The sequence below is a fragment of the Dipteris shenzhenensis genome, chromosome 6, assembly GCF_047967505.1.
Source record: "Dipteris shenzhenensis isolate YYH24624 ecotype China chromosome 6, Dip_SZ_1.0, whole genome shotgun sequence".
NCBI classification, from domain to species: domain Eukaryota; kingdom Viridiplantae; phylum Streptophyta; class Polypodiopsida; order Gleicheniales; family Dipteridaceae; genus Dipteris; species Dipteris shenzhenensis.
In genome coordinates, this window is record NC_141601.1 from 6126011 (window position 1) to 6147463 (window position 21453).

The following is a 21453-nucleotide window of genomic DNA, read 5'->3' on the forward strand; positions in this document are numbered from 1 at the left end:
CAGGGAGTTTTCTAAGGGACAGAGCATGGTTCTTTCAATAGATGGGGTTTGCTCAAAAGAGTTTTCTAAGGGAATGCTTGTATACTTATGAAAGGTTTCAAAGTTGTTATGGATGTGGTTGGTAGAAAGTCATCCCCTAGGTTATATGTATCTTTCTTGGCATTCAAAAGATTAATGAGGTGGGTGACCTTTTATGTCAATAGGTTGAAAGAGATGTTGGGGACTTGAGACAGTCTCACGTTTCGCCCCAAGGACTTGTGCAATATGAAGATTTGACCTATGCTCCACATGACCATGAAAGAGTTATCCATTTTAGGGAAGGAAACTTAGGAATAAGTTGATTCCGGAGTTCAAAGTGAGGTGGTCTATGGAGGACTTAACTTGGGAGTCGTTTGCAAGAACTTGCACAATTTCATTTAAGAGTAAACGCTTAAAAGAGGGGAGAAATATTATGTAGCTAGATGCTTATCCTTGACTTGATGGTTCTTTTGCAATAGGGGCCCCCTAGGATTAAGGGAAGCAGTCTAACGTGGGACCAGAGGACTTGAATATTAGCAAGGGGCCAATTGGCTATATTGAGCAAAGACGCTTTGCATAAAGCAGGATGCTCTTCTATATTGGGATGGTGAAGGCTATTGTGTTAGTATTCAATGTGCACACACCATTGGATGGTCTAGTTTGGATCTTGAGCCTAGACTCCTCTTGGAATTTGTGGTAGGCTGAGTTTTTGTGAAGAACTCCCCTTAGCCATGGTGCATCAGAGATCTTTGTGTATCTAATCGCATCCTCCACGTTTTTACTTCGGTTGTTCTTCACATAGAGCTTGTGTTCTTTTGCCAAACCATTTATGAAAAATCCTCATAGGGTAGTAGGATCCATGTATGAGGCTTTGGATTAGAGGTCTCTAACACCTTTGCATATAGGTATCAAATGGCATCTTTTCCATGTTTAAGTTTGTAAATTTAGTGATGAGATCAAACACATCTTCAGGTTGAAGGAACTCTTTAGTGCTAGCCTACGTCATGGCTGAGTCTGCCCTTCACCTCCAGATGTCGACAGAAACTCAGTATGAAGACTTCGTATAAATGGATGCTAGTGTGTGGATTTGTATGTGTGAGAGCATATTTTTATACTTTGGTCTACACCCACTGTTGGGCGCTGATGAGGTCAGTGGGGATGTCATAGTAGCTAGTCCCTGCTATGCATGAAAGAGTTTATGGTTTTCAACCTTATGAGTGACTATCATGAGATTGAAATTGCACCATGTTGTGTTTTTAGAGGATGAGTTTGGGAATGTTCCTGGATTCATCTAGGTACATAAACTCTTCCTTGAACACATGTCTTAAATCAGCCCATGTCTTCAGCTTCTCTTTTAATTCATACCACCAAAGTTAACGCATTGTCATTGAACATCCCTTTCGCCATTTGTATTTTCAGTGCATTGGAAAAGGCATGAAAGGATAACTTTTCCATGTTTAAGTTTGTAAAGTAATGATGCGGTCAAACTCATCTTCAGGTTGAAGGAACGTTCCTTGAACACTTGTTCAAAATCAGCCAATGTCTTCGGCTTCTCCTTTAATTCATGCCACCAAGCTAATACTTTTCCTTTGAACATCCGTTGTCCCATTTGTATTTTCTGCCTCGAAAAGGTATGAAAGGAAAGGAGAAGTATACCTGCCACCGGTTTAGCCATGCATCAATGCATTGAGGAGCGTGCTGTTTTTTCTCACCTGTGAAGGTCTCAGGTGTGAAGGAGGGTGCTATGGGTATACTCCCATCGGCTTCTGCTGTCAAGCCTGACTGTGGACTGTAGCACCACATTTGTTTGCTTTTGGGCTGCAAACAAGTCCGTCAACTTTGCTTGTGTAGAAGTAGGCCTTCAGTTCTGTTTGTTGCTCCTTGTGGTCATGAAGAATCTCATCACCCTTCTCTCCTCCATGAGGCTTTCGAGTGGAGGCATGCTGGCTGTAGGTTCAGCCAGGAAAGGGATGCGAGGGTAGAAAGGTGGGGAAATTTTCAAAAACTAGATGAGAGAAGAGGAGAAAGAGGGCAGTCTGGAATCTGTACAGAGTTATGCGCTTAGAAAGAGAGAGGGAGAGAGAGGCTCTGTAGAGGATATCTGCTGGCAAAACAAGTCCACAATCTCTACTGTAGTTTCGAGGTAATCTGTAGCTGGCTCGCCCCCACCACAGAGGGTGCTTAACCTGGTTCGGGTCTGCTGTAGTAATGAGGGGGGCTGGTTCGAAACCTGCAGTCTGTTATAAAGAGAGGTGTAGGGTCTGAATTAGACTAGTCCGTGGAAGCCAGCCCCTAAAAGCAATTCGAAAGCAGAGTAAAGCTCTGCTTTTAAAGTCCTACAAAAGCAAGCTCCTGGCTTTTCCAAAACCTCCAAAAGCACTCATTTGAACAGGTGGCAGCTGCGATCAGCAATATCTTCCTGTCAGATGCGCAATCAACACTCCTTTGTTTCAGATTCTCCAGCCTCTACCAGTGCCTATCAACTTACAGCTACATTTATGGACTTCTTGCAGATCGTACAGCCCTGTTCAGGCTCTCAGCAAGCAAATGCACCCTATAGCAGCCCCTGACAGGTGACCCTGCAGCAAAGTCCTCACCTCGATTTCAGACTGGACAGCCATAGCAACAATTGCATAGCTGCTGTCTATCCTGTTAGCCTTGGTCTGGCCATGACCAGGGTGAGTCCTCACAGCAGATTTTATTGCAACTTACAATCCACCCTACTGCAATGAACTTAGATGGATATAACCTTCAACAATCAATGGACCTACTGCATGTTTAAGAATGCCTACAGGCCCTCCTATACTAGAGCAGTTCATGCATCTGCAAATTTACTGCAGCAGCTCATCAATCTTCCCTATTAACCAGCAATTCAAAGTTTCTCTATTTCATTTGCAGACAGTTTATGTAGTCCATGCAGAAACACATTGTACTAGTAGAACACATACTTTGCACCATTCACAAACTCCGCGGGTCTTTAGAAACCCAGTATAGCTGCTTATGCTTGGGCACTGATGACGACATAAGTGTTGCTTTGCTTGCTAAGTATGTCTTCCTTTTGTTTTTCATAAAAGTTTTTGTTTACCTCTTTTTTTCTTCTCTTTCATTTTCTCTTTTATTTTCTGTGTAGATTTTTGATCTTTAGAACAACAAAAAATTCTAAATTTGTATGATTGTACTTATTCTAGTCTTACAAAGGTATATTTTCTGTTATCAAAGCTGCCACTCCATGCTCTTCTCTTATGATGGCTCCCAACCAATTGGCATTGGCATCTATCTTTACACTAAAGACATTGGAGCCGTCATGATGCACTAACATCTGAGCATCAAACAAAGATTTGAAAGCTTGCACATGAACATACAAATTCGAAATAGCTGTCTGTTGAAGCTCCTATTGAAGGGAGCAAGACTCAAAGTTTCTTGCAGTTGATTAGCGTTTCCCACTCCCTTACAATGATATTATCTCTGCAAACAACATGCCTAAGATATAGACATGATAAGAAATCGTTTGGCTGCAATATTGGGATGCCTTTTGTCATGACAGACAGCTGTCAAAGAAGCAGTGAGGAAAGATACTCATACCTGAAAAAAGAAACTTGTACACATAGCTTGTGAAGACTACCTTGACTATACCTTTCCATCTGCTGAAGTAGGCTCACGTGCACTTAAACAATCTTCTCCAGCTACGATGTCAAACTTTCCAATGGTATTCTGAACTGAGGAGTAGATTCTCAAGCTCATTTTGAATTGCCTCAATGCTGGACTCTGACCCTCACTAAGCTCTGGGTCAAACTCTGATCCTTTCCCGTTCAAGAGGGTACAGGATATGAGCAACAACGATGAGTGACCCATGTCACTGGATCCATGTGCTCTCCCAATCAAGAGTAGAGTAGGAAAGCTGACAATTGAAATCACCAACTTCTGGCATGCTTCATTTACCCTTAAAGAATCTTCTCCAGCTACGATGCCAAACTTCTCAATGGAGATTCTAAACTTGAATATTAGATTCTCAAGCGTATTTTGAATTGCCTCAATGTTGAACTCTGACCCTCACTAAGCTCTGGGTCATACTCCGATCCTTTCCTATTCAAGAAGGTATAGGCTATGTGCAACAACGACGAGTGGCTTATGTCATCATATCCATATGCTGTCCCAATAAGCAGAGAAGTAGGAAAGCCCACAATTGCAATCACCAATTTTTAGGATGCTTCACTTACTGACATCTCGATTCAATAACTAGAACCAAGATTGAAATTTTGAAACCAATAGTGATAATAACATATTAGGGGTGACGGGAGTACATTTAGACACGCTCAATGCCCAACCATCTTACACTTTTTGGATGAAAGTTACATTCTACTCTCTTGAACTCTTGCTACCCGATTGCCTGCTAACTTTATCTCCCTTTGTCCTTGCTTCTCCGCCCATTCTCTTCTTCTGGTATCTCCTCCCTGTCATACCAGTTCCTCCAGCTTCTTGTTAATATGTGCAGCTCCCCTTTTCTCCTGCAGCTAGCCTGGGCACTGTTTAAGAACCATCTCTCTCTGTCTCTCTCTGTCACGGGGATGTTAATTTTGTAACTGTGACTACTTTTGGCTTGGGGGACTAGCCTTGGGTTTGGGTTTGAGTTTTTAAGTGTGTCATTGGTTGTAGTGAGTTAGGACTTGAATGAAGGGGGGGCAAATGTGCCACGTGGCACAAACCCATTCACCCTTCTCTCCTCTCCCCTACATTCAACGTTGGAGATTTCCCTTCATTTGGTACAGATTTTGACGCCTCTTGCCTATTCATCCCTTCACGCATTTCGAGGTCCTGTGTGTGTGAGTGTGTGTCTTCCTTGGCACATATCTCAAGGCACCTCCATTAAATGCTGTACTGGCTGCAATAAATGCTGTACGGACTGTACGAAGTCCATTAAATGCAGATTTTGACGCCTCTTGCCTCTTCATCCCTTCATGTATTTCGAGGTCCTCTTTCTCTCTTTCTCTCTTCCTTGGCACACATCTCAAGGCGCCTCCATTAAATGCTGTACAGGCTGCAATAAATGCTGTACTGACTGTACGAACTCCGTTAAATGCAGTATGGATCTGTTTTCCCTGCTGTACAGACTCATTGAATACTTGTTGCTGCTTTACGGATGTCTCTCTCGCTGCCTGGGCTGATTGGCACGCACTTCGAGGTCTTTTGGGAGGTGGATTGGCCCTTTTTCTCCTGTTTCTGCCATCTGGCCTCTGCACCCGCGAGCCTTGCTCTTCTTTCTCTTCTCAGCTTCCAGAATCTTTCTCTCTCTTATTCTCTCATTTCCCTTGACTGGAAGCCATTCCTGCACCCCTGGGGGCCTGGACAAAGGATAGGTGCAAGGATAGAGCTTGCCCCTCTTCCACGGACAGCGGGTACAGTCTTCTAACTTCCTATTTGGAATTCATTTGTCATTTTTGAAGTTGTTATTGCTTGTGTTTGCTTCAAGACTCTCTCTAGGTCATACAGGCTGTAACTAGACACCTAGCCACAGAGGGTGTGCCTGGAAAGGTGCTAGAGCGACAGTGTATTGCAGTTCTTATGCCTTGAGGCTGTTTGAGCATTTGCTGGGGCTGGTGTTGTTGCATTGTCACTTTCAGTGGGGCACAGTCGGTGTGGAATGCCTTAGCTTTGCCCTGGCAATTGGGTTCTAGTGACACCTGGGAAATTGGATGCATTTTGATGCCAAGTGTTGGCTTGGGCAGTAGACTGCTAGCGTAGCAGAGTGCAAGGGTGAGCCCTTGATGTAATTGCACAATTGCCATTGCCTGAAGAAGTAAATAAATACCGAAAGGGGCACCAAAGCGTTTGGGGCCAACAGGTGTTTTGGTGTTTGGTTTTCTGAGCAGGGGCACCCTAGCCTCACCACAAGTGTGTTTAAAGTTTGTCTTTCAGTGGAATTCAACTAATGGAAGTGGCTGGAAACGTTGCAATGTGGCTGTGAATGAAGTGTATGCTAGTTAGTTAAGGTTTACTGCCCTTTAGATTTCTGAAGGCTGGTTTCACTCTCTCTCTCTCTCTCTCTCTCTCTCTCTCTCTCTCTCTCTCTCTTTGTGTCCGTCTGTCTGTCTCGGTTTCTGTCATTCTCCGTCTTCACTGCTTATCTACTTTGTGGTTTTAGGGGGAAGTAGGTGTGGTGCCATTTGGAGACTGCTGTTTTGAGAACTCTTATGTGTCTACTTAACAGCAAACAGCTATTTTAGCAAGTTTTAAAGGCATAAATGTTTTCCCCAGTGACTTTTAAATTCAAATCATGGATGCTTATCTGTTGGCTCCTTAATGCAGGATGTAGCCATGAAAATAATGTCCTTCTCCCAGCAAGGACCTCGAGCGATATGCATTTTATCTGCTAATGGTGCCATTTCAAATGCTACACTTCGCCAACCTGCAACCTCAGGAGGGACTGTAACATATGAGGTGACATCTGCCATGAGTTTTCCCCTTCTTTTGTTTCCCCCATTTTCAGTCATTACACTGGGATTTCCATCTTTGTTTCACTTGTTTGTTTCGCCTGGTTAGTGATTAGATAGGGTTTTGTTACGTAGACAAAACCCCTCATCTCTTTCTTGTACTTCACTTCATTCAGTCCACCTTTTGAGTGACTTACGTTCAGCTCACTCTTGCTCTCCGTTTTCCTCACATTTGGTATTAGAGCAGTTCTCCTTCTTGGACCTGCTACCAAGTACACCTGCAGCTAGTGCACCGTACAGACACTGTACAGGCATCCGTACAATGTATTCCGTACACAGTCCTGCATTCCGTACACTTGCATGAGTCTGAACTATTCTCCGTGCATTTGTAGGTCTTCTGAGCTGGTGACCTTTTTAGGCATTCATGCATCGAGCCATTGTTTGGCTGTAAATTTGGGGCATTTTGTATTCATGGGCAGACATTGCAGTTGGTTTGCAGGTAATGAAGAAATTTGGGACTTTTGCTATTACACTGCAATTTTGCAGGAAAATTTGGGGTTTTTGCAGGCAGAGTGCAAATTTTGCAACATTTGGGGCTTTCAGACCATTTGCCCTCTTTTGTATGCAATTTCCCACAAGAAATTGGGGCTTTTGCATTTGGGTTGCAATTTTGCAGTTAAAAGAGCATTTTGGAGGTTTGCAACAGTTCTGGACTCAGTGTGAGTCAATTTGCAGACTTATGCCACTTTTTGCAGATTTTATTTGCAGATTTTTGGCCCATTAGCAGAGCATTGTGGTGCAAAGTGAGCCTTTGATAGGCAATGACAGTATTTGTCACTATGGGCAGATTTTCTTTGGTAGATTTTACTTGTGCATTTTGCATCCTAGGAAGGTATTTTACTTGGTCAGTTTGCTGTGTTTCCTGATTTAATCTGGCAAAAATGGCTGAGAACAACCCCAATGAGGTGTTTGGAGTCCTCACACAGGAGGATAAGTTGGATGGCACGAACTACTCCTTGTGGAGTTTTATGGTTCGCAATGTCTTGGTTGGTAGACATCTTTGGGATTATGTCATTGGAGATGAAGCTAGGCCAGATTCAGTGCCTACACCTGTCACTCCTACAGCTGGAGGCAGGGGTAGAGGTCAAAATGCAGCACAAGTAATTGGAGCTGCTGCTCCAGGGGCTCCCACAGTAGAGCAAAAAAGATGGGATTCTAGGGTTGCACAAGCTCTATCAGTGATTTCTCTTTCTGTGAAGACGTTCATTATTCCTCACATTCGGTCATGCAAGACATCAAAGGCAGCTTGGGAGATATTGGAGAGTATGTTTGTAGCAAGAAATGATGCCAGAGTTTCCTTTCTAAAGCGAGAGCTTTCTCCTACACATATGGATGAGGGAGATTCCATGAATCCTCACCTCACAAAGCTTCAGGATTTGAGAGAGCAATTGTTGAACATTGGTGAAGTCATTCGAGATTCAGAGATGATTACCACCACTCTGAATTCTCTTCTTGAGTCTTATCTTGGTTTCCACTCCTCGTTGAATTTGTCATTGAGGGGGGGGCAACAATCCTCTCTCTTTTCACGAGTTGGTAGGACTTTTGTTGCAGGAAGAGCAGACACGAAGAAATATGGCAACGGGCTGGCGAGCATGCCATGCTTTCTAAGCTCAAGCCCAAGGGAAAAGGGCAGCAAAAGCAACATGCCAATCAGCCCGCACATTAGCATAAAGCTGATTCAGGACAGCCCTCTTATAAGGCTAAGGGTGATGCAAATAAGCATAAAAAGAAAGGCATTTGTCACTTTTGTAAGAAGCGAGGTCATTATATTGGTGAATGCAAGAAGCGCATAGCTAAAGAGAAGAAAAGGGGTTCAGGTATGGCTGTGTCAGATGCATCAGCTCCACATGCACATGATAGGGAAGATGTTACAGCCAACTTTGTGGAAGAGCACTATGCCTTTTTGTCTTGCATTTCAGATTTTTCAGTGGGTAGTTCATATGCTACAGCCACTAATGAGGATGACCCTTATGCTTTCTTGATTGGTTGTTATGATCCTTCAAAGGATGCATGCTCTCTCAACGTCAATGAGACACTAAATACTTGGTATTTTGATAGTGGTGCTTCAAAGCACATCACTTCCAAGAAGAGCCTTTTCGCATCTCTACATCCTCCACCTACTAAAAAGAAGATGACTTATGCAAATAATTCTTCTTATTTAGTGTGGAGTGGGGGACATTATTCTCACATCGACTGATGGCACAGATTTCAGAATTTCAAATGTTCTCGATGTGCCATGCATAAAGAAGAATTTGCTTTCAGTGTCCTCTCTCAATAGAGGAGGATTTCAGGTTGTATTCGATGATGCTAAGTGTGCAGTTAGAGACAAAGAAAATGACTATGCTTTGATGTTATCTGGTACTTTATATCGGGGTCTTTTTCGGCTTGATATATATGAGAAAAGATCCGATCTTGCATTTTCAGTGAGCACTCTCATTGCTGCGATGCAGAATGCGAGTTATGGCATGCTAGGTATGGGCACATGAGCTATGGCAGCTTAATGACACTTCATAAGCAAGCTATGGTTGATGCATTGCCTCCTTTATAGTCACCTCCTCCTCACGCATGTGAGGGTTGCATCCTTGGCAAGATGCATAGATTTCCTTTCAAGAAGGATGGTGCCGTGAGAGCTCTATGGAAATTACAGCTCATTCACAGTGATGTCTGCGGTCCCATGAGGACACTTGGTTTTGGGGGTTATCTCTATTATGTTACATTCATAGATGACTTCCCCAACTATATTTGGGTCTATGGTCTTAAGGCAAAATGTGAAGTGTTTATGCATTTCAAACAGCTTGTGGCTATGGTTAAAGGCAGCTTGTTGGCTAGCCCTCCTCCCCCCACAGCGGAATGACATATCTCCGATACTAGCAAGTATCTACTACAACGAGCCTGATCAATGGATGATATAGAGAATCTGGAGATTCAACTGCGGTAGAGAAAGGCCCGTAAGGCCGTAGCATTTTTTGGAAAAGAAACAACAAGTGGATGGAAATCACCTGTGGGCTGAAGTATGTTAAGAAAAAAAGGACAAGCTCAACGGATTGTGAAACTGAAAAATCAACAGAGACAAACACCCACTACAATAATGAACGATGGGGACTTGCGACAACCAAAATATGTTCGTTGCGTAGACAATTCCTTCAGTGGAGTAACTGCTCCACTATCAGAGGCAAAGTAGCCGGAAGCAGAGATAGCATATCTCTCGGAAAAGCGCACAAAATAGGGAAGAAAATCAGAAATTACTCACCCATATAACGAAGAAACCTATTCCTAGGAACAATGTTAGCTTGAAGGGAACCTGTATCGAGTAGAGCTCCGAGAAAACCAAGAATTGCGCGTGTCCGCATGAAACCTTCTAAGATCGAATAATCACTAAATTGCACAAGATACACATGGCGTCACAGGGGTGGCAAAAACCCAAATCTATAACGATACTAAGGGATAAAACCCCATGATACTGTACTACAACTACATCATTATGGGCTTCTTCCATTATTACTCCTTCATAGATAACCGATTAGATTCCTCATCATGTTTTGGGATGTGTATTCATAAGTTGTGTATGTATTTCAACAGCCAAGTATAAGTCTAGGCCCTGAAAACCCCTCCGCAAATATAGTCAATGCTTTGCAAGCATTATAAATATACCGATCAAAGATGGGAAGATGAAGATCGACCACTTCTCCAAACTACAAAAAATGGTGGTGCTAAGCACACCAAGGGGGGCAATCAAGTTACATTCCCAATCTACAAATCCGAACAAGGCCAGGATGGAAATATCAAATACGTACTTCATACCAGAGGTCCTTATCCCAAATACCGTTTCCAAACCCCCAAAACAGAAGAGCACGGAGTGTTTACGAGGGGATACAATCTCATACCGAATAAGAGATATATTTGAGGTTTTGCATGGGGAGCAATGACTTCAAGTGTTGCTCTAATCGCGGATGGAGTACATGCCTACCACCCAAGATGGATCCGTTCCCGGATGGCGAGATTCCAATTTTTTCTTTTTAAGGGCCAATATGAAGCAAAGAACGAATAGGTGAAACCTCGATCGAGATGGGGGCTTAATGAATCGCCCCTCCGTTTTGGCGTAAACTCTACAAGGATTTCAATCAAGAAGGTTTTTTGTTTTTCTACTCCATAACATACGAGGTCCCCCAAGATAAGCGTTAGAGTTGGAATGACGCATCACCGGAGCTGATTTTATTATCCGCTTTAATGACAAGTTACTAAACGAGATCTCTCCGTGAATGTTACAGCAGCCCAAAGCGGATGGGGAGGGCGATAGCCGGACTTTCTTTCACTGTCCTTCAAACTTGTTTCCTTCGTTTGTCAAGAGGTGTTTGGGCATTCTCTTCCAGATCAAAGTTGTCTCAAGTTTTGGGATGAGCTGGTTCGTTTGTTTATGTGGGAAGGTATGAGAGATGATCCTTTTTTGTCGGGAATCGGGCCATTGAGAGCCGTCGGGAATTGGATTTCTCTTTGCTTGGCAAAAAATCGGTATCAAGAAGGGCTCGAGGGGCAGAAGATGCGTGCCCTTTTGAACTCTGATTAGGGCCCTTTTGAACTCTATTAAAAGCCATTTCTCACTCCGACATGATAAGATCTTTATGTGAAAAGTGTGCCATAAATTTCGTATATAGATGTTGCTTGAAAATAGGAGGATGCCTTTACTTTAGAAGTGGGGAAAGAAACTACATTTGCTTTTCTTTCGTGGGAGTTGTTGTGGACTAACTTTTCCTTCGTCGACATCCTTCGGGTGCCCGTAGTGTGGTACTAGCTTTTTCCAACCAAGTCAGAGTATGAGGTTTCACGTACCGGTTGGAGGATGCACATGTGTGAAGGAATGATGCAATTGAGAAGCATTGGCCCTCCAAATGGGGTGGAAGGAGTGCCCACGTGAGTGTACTTTTGCTATTGACAACTCTACAATGCTCATGCAATCCACAAACCACGTATGAATGCATAATGCCTCATACACACATTCCATGCATACGAGAGGTCACAACCTCTCATGCCTCTTGGGATCCATCCCTTGGGCATATCCCATTATTCTACTCTTAGCCTATGACACTTTTATGTCTACCATTGATTAATGCACCCATGCATACCTATCCATTCCTATCCTAGGACCTACATGTGTGAGTGCACCATTTATTAATCAATTAACATATATCCAATACCTTATCCATATGGCATTTAGCCATTTAAACCTACTAGCCTACCTTCTAATCAATACATTTCAATTAACCTAGCCTAATATATTCTAGGCTATAAAATCGAGTCGTGACATCAAGAGTGCTGGTGGCATGTGGTAGCTGGTGGCACTTTACTTCAAAGGTACCGGTGGCACTATCTGCCATGGGGTACATAGTATCATGGTTGAAACGGTCAATTGGCATATATATCTCCTATTTTCTGATATGAATATTGGGGTTATTAGTTTTTCCTTTTGAGAAAGATCCGACAAGTATGTGGGCCGCCTCCAAGAAGCTTTGCCGCCGCTAATTTTCTTATGCCTGGGGAAATGAAGCTTGCTTGCTCCACTTGCTTGCTTGCCTCCCCTTGCTTGCTTGCTTTTATTTGGGAACAGACAAGACTGATTGAATAGGGAATGTAAGCGATTGAATGAGGATTGCTAGGGAAAAGCAGAGGGAAAAGCTCTAGCGGGAGAAGCTCGATAAAAGGATGATTTCATTTAGACATATTTGTGAGAACAAAATGCTTGGATAAAAGAGCTATAGTTTGACATGAAGCCTAGTGATGTTACCCATTATCAATCTCAGAGGTTGTATTTCTATAACGTTTCACCTAGCCTAAAACATTTGAAGCGGGAAAACTTCTCAACCGATTGGGAAGTATTCCTCCCTCTAACTCACTTTTGTCTTGTGATTCCCACAAATCTCGTGTATATTAGGTTCGTGACTATCCAGGAAAGGAGGTTCAATCCCTTCTTACGTCCTGTAAATGCAGAATTGCCGTATTAGAAGGATTTGATTTCTATGCTTTGTAGCTTCGATTAGCGACGGCAAAGCAAGTGAAAAAAGAAGCTGGAAACTTCTCTCTTGCCTTGCCTTTTTCAATTGAAGGGTAGTAAACTGATACCTTGCCTTGCCTTTTTCAATTGAAAGGGCATTCTCCTCGCCCAACCTCTGGATCTTATTCATGATTTTTTCAGATGGTACGGGGGTGTAAGTAGCTAGCTGGAGGGGCTGGGGAAATATTTTCTTGTTAGGTGCTGCCATTGCTTGCTGGGTAGCAGCGTGTGGGATGACTTAAGTAGTCCCGGGAACCCACCCGTGTAAGGGCTCCAGCATGGAAGCAAAGTAGGCGTAGGTAAGTATGGAAGCTTCCTTCTCTCGGAACTGGCAAGCTTTTGCTTCCTCGGGAGTCGGGCTCACCTAAACCAGGAAACTTCTATCTTTTAATGAGGAGAGAAACCGTGGTAACTTTCTCCTAGGATAGAAACGGGCCAGCAAGAACCTTCTCTTGATGAGGCCACATGCTATATTTACATCTGGTGAATGACCCCTCTTAGTTTTTTTAAAACCTCTCTCTCGACATCCAAGTGTCATTGATTATCCCACATACAACATTTCGAGAAGATGTAGAAAAACGTGAGCAGGAATCAGAAAGGAGAAGGCCCACCATCTAGAATGTCTCTCAGTTCTCCTGGAGTTCTTCTAAAGTCCACCAGGCGCCATCGATGAACCATGTTATGTCCACGTATGGACATAATGTGGCTAGTGTTATGGAGGCTAGGTTAACCTATGGTCTCTTGGGACAGTTAGGACATGTGGTACCTTTGGTACACTAAGGGTAGTCTTAGGCTTGAGACACCTAACTTCTAAGACACCATGCATCTATATTCTTTTGCCTTATATAGGTGCTTCTTACCTCCTCATATAGGTGCTTCTATATATTGGTAACCTCAGCTGGTGCTTTATTTGTAGATGAGTGGATGATATCGTTGTAAGCATACTCTACCATTATATGTGCTTCTCCCAAAGCTGTGAATGATCATGGATATCATTGTGCAAAGCAAGCAGCCTCTATGCATCACTCTTTGGATGGAATGAAGATGAAAATTGTAGCCTTGGGTTCCCATGTGGACTTGCTATCATGATTTAGGATACCATAATGGAGAGATACATGCTTAATAACAATGAGATGGCTTCCGGACTCCCTTTTATTTGGGAAATCTTCGATGGTCTTCTCTCTCAGAATGAGTTTGGATTACAATTATGCAGATTCAGTGGACGTTTATTCAACATTAGATAAGTCCTTCACATATTTTTGTATTTGAACAATGCTTGGTTATGGTTACGATAGTAATCCATAATTTCTGATGGAACTAAAAAAACCCTAGAAGAGTCTAAACATATATAAATGATTACAACCAAATCCTTGATAAAAGTAGAAGTGAAAATAATATGTTCAGTGAACAATACTTGCCAAAATATCCCTAGTGTTCACGAATGTAGAGCACCTTTGGAAGCAAACTGTGTTAGAAAGCAGAGATGGAGGTTGCTTGCTTAGGCAACATTCCCGCAGTGGAAGGCAGGCTAACTCAAATCTCTTTCCTTTCCTAAATTTGTACATAAATATAGAAAGATGGAGACTGTTATCGAACTATGCTCATGAGAGTAGAAACAGTAATTGTATATTGCTCCAAAGATGGACAAAATCGTGTACAAAAGGTGTGCCACCATCTAGCAGGCCCAGGTGGAGCGTAGAGTGTAGATGATATCCTACCAGATGGCGACCATGGTAGCCGAGTGTTGAACCGGATGCTCACCCATCACGAGACTGCAACGAGCCACCCAAATGTTCCACGCAGTGATATTGGCTGCCACCTCCCAAACGTTGTCCTCCGTAGGAGAAAGGGGAGCTAGGCTATCAGGAGGGACTGCCTCATGGAGCGCTATCCTCTGAATGCTGTGACCTTGTATCCCATAGGCTGGGGAGATCTCATCAATTTGGAACGCGTGCCCTCCCTCTGTCAACCAGGCCACCATCCCCCAGGTGTAGTCCTTCTAAAGACTCTGCATACGGGTCATGATCCTGAGGGCTCCCATCCAAATCCTCGCTGCTCTGTGACAGCTCCAAAGGCAGTGCGGAATCGTCTCCAGGAAACCACCAAAGCAACAATGGCACTGCCCCTCCACTTGCATCTGCTTCAACCACGGTCCGACGGGCAAGCCTCCGTGGGTGGCCAGCCAGAAGAAGTAGGATATGGACACCCTAGATGTGAGAAGGTTGATCAGACAGTGCCAAAGAGCAGTTTCAGCCCTAAATCTCGTAGCACATGGCTGCATAGGCGCTGACAAATTGGGCTGTGGGTGAGTAGAACTGGTGCGGCTGAGATTCAGAACAGGGTATACAAGTGGAGCTCTCAGCGTTGCACAGACTGGCTTGTATTTTATATGTTCCCACCACCACATGCTCCTGCATAGTCTAAAATGGGCTCAGTTCTGAGCAAAGTATAGCAACATTCAGATTTGGATTTTGGAAACTCCTGGCATCTAGAAATTGGAAGCTTCGATGTAGAGTAGTGGTATATCCTGAGGGTAGCACTTTAGCTTCCAAATTCTCACATGAATGGCACTACTCCATGCTCTTGCTCGCATTCTTGATGTCTATTGCTAACATTTTTATGGCTTCTTTGGGGAGATGACGGGTGTGTATGTGCGCACATGCATTTTTTCTGGATTCTATGGCTTATTTATCTCGTCTTGATCATCCATATGTTTGAGCTTTCTACATGGTAATTATGAAAGTGGCATGATGTTTCTAACATAACAACCCTGCGGGATTTTGGAGGCGCTCATCTGCATCTTATATTTTGGGCTTTTCTTTGTGACACAGTGAGAGTCTTGCTGGATTTAATTCTTCTCTTTCTCTTTGGATGTCTCAACCAGGGGTATTCATCTGCATCTTATATTGTGGATGTTTCTTTGTGACCTAGTGAGAGTCTTGCTGGGTTTTATCGCTTTCTCTTTGGTTGTCCATAGTACATCACTGCCAAGATATCTCTACTTAAGTTGAACTAAAAGATTTCTTGAAAAATACAGACAATCTTGGCATTGTGAGCTTAAAAAATTCTTGTCCTGTTTGTTTTCCCTTCTGGATTAGTGGTTGAGATACTCTTGCCCTCAAATTCATTACTTTGAAATTTTGCATCCAGTACATTTGCAACCTTGATGGTGCATATGTACCTGTGGAAGTGACATATAAGCTTAGCTGCCATCATGTAAGCTTCTTAGCAGAACACTTTAAAGATTCTATTCATGGAAGGTACATTGTTTGGACCCTAGCTGCGACGATTTTTGAGTGAATAATTGGTCTCAATGCAAGCTTTTAGGCAAACTAGTTAGTTTATAGGTTGTAATTGCGGAGAGCACATTAAGACCAATGAATATAATGGCAGAACTCTTTCCTGCATTATTGGAATGTTCAAATTCACTCGGGTTGCCTAAAGCTTTTATTGGAATCTTCAAATTAAGTGTTTTGCTTGAAGCTTATTATGACCAATGCATTCTTTTTCGATATAATGGCTGAACTTTTTCCTGCATTATTGGAATGTTTAAATGAAGTTGGGCTGCCTTACGCTTGTATTGGAATTTTTGAGACTTAAGCTTTTGATATTCTTTTCATCTATTTAGGTCTTGTGCCATGCTTGTTAGTCTGAGAGTAGGGCTGTATAACAGTTCTTAGGATGTAAATCTTTTAAGTCTGCTTGGATGGTTATTGCGGAAATTGGGACAGCCTTGACATGAAACGTTGGAACAATGTCCGTTAGCATGTTTATCTTGCATTTAGCTCTAAGCAAATGTATGGTTTTGTTGCTGCAGGGACGCTTTGAAATTCTCTCTCTATCTGGTTCCTTTCTTCTGTCAGAAAATGGAGGTACACGCAGCAGGACAGGTGGTCTGAGTGTTTCTTTAGCAGGTCCAGATGGGCGGGTTGTCGGAGGAGGAGTTGCTGGGCTACTCATGGCAGCCAGCCCAGTGCAGGTGGATGGTCTTGATTGTAATTGAAGATCTATCTGATTACTTTTGGGTGGCTTATTTGTCAAATAGCCTCTGAGAACACTCACTTTTCCATTTTTTACAGGTTGTAGTTGGCAGTTTTCTTTCCAATGGGAAGAAAAGCCCCCGTCCAGTCAAAGCTGAGGGACCTGCTGGTTTTTCTGAAGGTGTGACGTTTGGTTTGCCAAATGCAGCAAATCCAATGGGACACCCATCTATAGATGAGACAATGACAGCAAAATCTGGCAGTCCCTCAACAACTAGTAGCAACGCTCATCAGCCACAACATTATATGACAACTCTTAATTCAATGGGTTGGCCAGCCTCTCAGGCCATGCCGGATGTCAGAAGGAACACTGATATCAATATTTCCTTGCCAGGTGGATGATTATTTTCAGGTTTGAATATTTGGCTTCTTTTCAGTACTGATCTCCTTGATTGTGGGAGACTAATTAAATCACTAAGGGCAGAAATCTTGCCATGAAGCTGGCTGACCAATTGTCAATCTATGAGGACTGTTTTTGATAAGGTCCCTCTAAACCTGCCATGCAGAGTTTGTATTTATTTGAGCCTTCCAGGTTCAATGTCAGTCAGCACCGTTATGAAGGAGATTTAGTTTCTTGCCAAGGTTGTAGAATCTAAGGGCTATGAAGCTGAGTGGTCTGTTCCTTCTACTGTATTCTTCGGAAGACTCGAATTAGTAGTTCTTCTATTTTGGTCTTCATTCTCAAAGTTTTCACTTAACCAGGTGTGGATGTACGTCCCAGCACAATTTGAGGGTGTACTATCCTTTTATTCTGTGTGACAAGACTTATCTGAATGGACCATTGCCCAAGTGATATTTCTTGTGCAGACCTAATTTTTGAGGAAAATTGTTATCCAAAATAACCTTTTGATTCTGACGTGAATGTTTTACATTGACTACTCTCGTATACTCTGAGCACTTTTGCTATGGTAAGCATGTAGCATAGCCAGCTCTTCTATATGTATTCTTCCATTGTCAGAATACAGAATCAGATGTTAGGAGAGAGTGTCATTTACCTTTGGCTTTAAGAGTGAATTTAATGCAAGGAATCAATTTAAGGGAAGCAGAGGAAATTAGTTGCCACAAGTTTAAATATCTTTCATGATTTAAGAACTAGTTTTGAATCTCATGACGTGCTCATTTACAGGCATGCCAGGTCTAAATGGGGTTGGTTTGCCTTTCAACTAAGGAACTAGCTGGGGATAAGTGTGGAACTTTGTGCTTGTATCTATAGTTTAATGTCTATATTGTGCGCAATGTTCACACTTTTTACTCTCAAATTGTATCTTCTCAAAAAATTTTGAGGTATCAAACACAGATAAATAAACCTGCTTAGCATCTAGGTCTTGCTATGAGCTTCGTCGCAGGGGGTGGAGGTTGTCCTTCAGTCATCCTATCGTGACAACCAATGACTCTATCTATGCAGCACTCATCAAATCTTTGTACTTCATAGCTTCCATCTTTTGCTTGATTCAATGTCGTACTAGAGCTATTTGAAGTTATCCTATTGTGACAAGTACTTAAAATCTTTGTACTTTATAGCTTGCATTTTTTCCTTGATTAGAATGCCACACTCAAGTTATTTGAAATCTCTCTCTCTCTCTCTCTTTCTCTCTCTCTCTCTCTCTCCGGAAGTGGCTAAAACATCAACCTGGAGTTATTATAAAATGGAGCTCTCTCTTGTCTTACGTCTACTTGCGCACATGAGCTCAAGACTTGTATAAATATACAAGAAGAGTGAGTCAAACAAGGGCCTATGGGTTGGAGAGAGTGAGCGATGGAGATCTATGAGGACTATGCATGTAAGAGTTAAGTACATTTGTATAAACTCTAATAAATGTGTAGCTATAAAGCTTATCAATGAAATTATGGAAGCAAATTGAGTGTCTGAACAATTAGAGTATAAGTTTCCATTTGTTTAATTTATATTTGTGAATGCTTGAATATATATATACTGATACTCCTGTAACTAACATTGTGCCTTGTGATGCCTCAAATAGGAGTTGACGTATGACTCATGCATGCATGAAAAAGTAGTACATTTATACATACATGACTCCATGCATCAAGAATACCTTGGGCACAAATATAATAGAAGTAGGCTCGAGTGCAGCAAGTTATAAAACATGATAGCACATTATTAAAAAAGTTCAAACACATAATAAAACAATGTCTTCCAATAACTAATAAAAGAAGAAGAGGAGCGAGAAGAAAAGCAAGTATAAATGCATACGGGAAGAGGAAGTTACTAGACGCAAAATGAGGCTACCTAATAATCATTTACCCCTCAACTCTTACAAGTGATGCATCTTCCATGGAGAATGTCGTGTATTTGGAGGCTAAGGACCATTTGGCCAAAAAACAATCATATATTATCAAAAGGTGTTTTACCTTGGAGGGCACATATATGAACCAATTTTGACAATGACTATGCAAATTGTTGTCTTCAAGCTTTTATGTTAAAAAGAAATTCAATTGGTCGTTCACCTTAAAGAAATTCAATTGGCCGTTCACCTTGCAAGTTGTAGTCATTGAAGCGGGCTGTTTTGAAGGGCCCAATGTTATAGTTCAAAGTTGTGGCACATCCACCAATACATCAAACTTGTTATATCTACCACAAATAAGTTCAACCTCAAAGCAAAGCTTAGTAGAGCAGAGTCGGCACAAGTTCACCTCTTGCCCATTGATATAAATGAAGCACTTCAATTGGTAGAACTTGTTGTCCCCTTGGTTTTAGGTGAGAAAGCTTTTGAAACATAGTGATGGGGAGAGATAGATGCCCTTTTGAGTTTAAGCCTCCATCCATGAGCATTTGTGAGGTTCTGCTTGAGAGAGAGTGAGAGAATTGAGAGCTTCTTTGAGCTCTAGCTTGAGGCTACCTACTTTTTTCTCCATTTAATGTCCACCACCTCGACAAGTGTTGTCTTTTGGCTCTCATCGTGCCCTTCTTCGACAAACTCAGAGACTTGCAACTTTTTGGCTTGCATCACGTCCGCTACACGTGGGCCGTCCTTGTGTTCACCGCCCTACTGTCAAGGTTGTTGATCGGTAGAGATCTAACCTCAGCCATCCAATCATGACTAGGTCAAACCCCAAAAGTAGAACCAAAAACTCTGGGTGACACCTAACTATGAAATGAAACTAACCATGTACATACACGCATGCACTAAAACTAAACAACTATTAATAGAATCACGACACTTACTAGATAACAATAAGTAATTAAATTGAATAGACAAATTTAAACTTGAAATAGACATAAGAGCCAATAGAGACAAAGCAAGTCTATAGTCTATTACTAAAAAAACAATTAAAACAAAACTTGTGCTACATTAACAACTATCTAACTTGTCTTTCAAAAATTCATCACATAATTGGCTATATTAATGGCCATGTAGGCTCTTCTTCTCTAGCACCACTTCTCTCAACATAAATTTGTCTTCACAAGCGAATCACCATTAACATTTATATTATACACACAATTCGAAAGTACTACTTGACACCAACAACATTCCACCAGACTTTCCCCAAACAGCCAGATCCAATTGTTCCATCCAAATTTAGTCTATCATTTTCACAAACACATCATCCTCAAAGGCCTTCGAGATATTCCAAATTTGTTAGCAACAACAAAACCCATTGCAGTACCATCATCAATCTAACCCCATGAGCATCATCAATCGATACACTAGCACTAATCGTGGGACAAGAAGCAATCCTAGAAATACTACATTTGGTAACAACAGTTACAGTAGTAGCAAAACCAATTGATGCAATAACACCATTGGCATCAAGAACATCCGAATCAATGTTACCAGGATCACCAGACATATGAACACCAACAAATCCTGCGGCACCCCAGCCCATAGAGCTTCCTCCATGCATCAAACCGATTCCTCGCCCATGGATTCTTCTCAATAAAGCACTAAAGAACATTCCCAGAGAGTCGAGCTAACTCCATAGGATCAAGACAAGATGAACTTGAAACATGGGCCATCTTTGAAGCACAATGACAACTAGATGCATTAGAGCCTAGAATTTTAGTTGCAACACAAGAACTAAAAGAGCTAATATCTCCACACCACTCTAGAATAGCATCTATTTGAAATAGTGTGGCATTTGGCAAGTCGTCTTTTACTCCAATGGCTTCTTCTCCCAACTTGACACGAGACATGTGATCGGCAATGTACTGTTGGGCACCCTTGCAAACTAGGGAAAAACTCAATTTAATTGCGTAGTGATACCAAAGCACCCAGGGGAGGTATTGACATGTAAAAGCCACACTTGACCACCTTAAGTAGCATGCATGCACTAAGGGGAGGTGATGGAATGTAACTCACATCTGACCACCTTGCAGTAGCCAAAGGATCATGGCACCAAGGGGAGGTGTTGAGAGTTGTGGTGCCATGAGCACATGTAGAGCAAAGGTATGAGCAAAAGATAAGCTGCCACATGGCATGGAGGAGATATCCCACATGTGAGCAAGCAAATGGATGTAAGTACCCTCACCTATAAAAGGGAGGTTCATTTGAAGTAATATCAATCAAGCACTTTGCACTATCTCAAGATTCTCTTTATGAGTCCAAGCTAATCTATCTTGGAACCTAATTGACTTGAGATACATGTCATGAGCACTCTCTTCATCATGTTTTCACATAGGTTCCATCCACCTTAGAGTGCTCCATAGATCCTGAGGCACACATGTTTTGTCATGGTATTAGAGCGTCGGTTTAGCTCTCCTAGTTTAGCTCATTAGTAGTTCACTAGGATTGCTTCCATTTCTAGATTAGTTGTAGGCATGTCTTAGGAGCACGTTTTTGTTATAGGTTAGTTTTAGTTTTAGATTGAGAGAATTCCATCCATTGAATGAAAATTCCGTTCA

At 42.2% G+C, this 21453-nt stretch overlaps 1 protein-coding gene across 2 annotated transcripts in view; it reads left to right on the forward strand.

The window, feature by feature from the left end:
• Positions 1 to 17487, forward strand: part of LOC147900696 (AT-hook motif nuclear-localized protein 10-like) — a 32224-nt gene extending 14737 nt beyond the window's left edge. The window contains exons 3-5 of one of the 2 annotated variants that reach the window (XM_087375532.1): positions 6322 to 6453; positions 16370 to 16531; positions 16632 to 17487. In XM_087375532.1, coding sequence (XP_087231658.1) covers positions 6322 to 6453; positions 16370 to 16531; positions 16632 to 16934 — 597 coding nt within the window. In that variant the 3' untranslated portion in view covers positions 16935 to 17487. The remainder of the gene's footprint in view (positions 1 to 6321; positions 6454 to 16369; positions 16532 to 16631) is intronic. The other variant, XM_087375531.1, reaches the window with a different exon arrangement.
• Positions 17488 to 21453: the final 3966 nt, after the last annotated feature.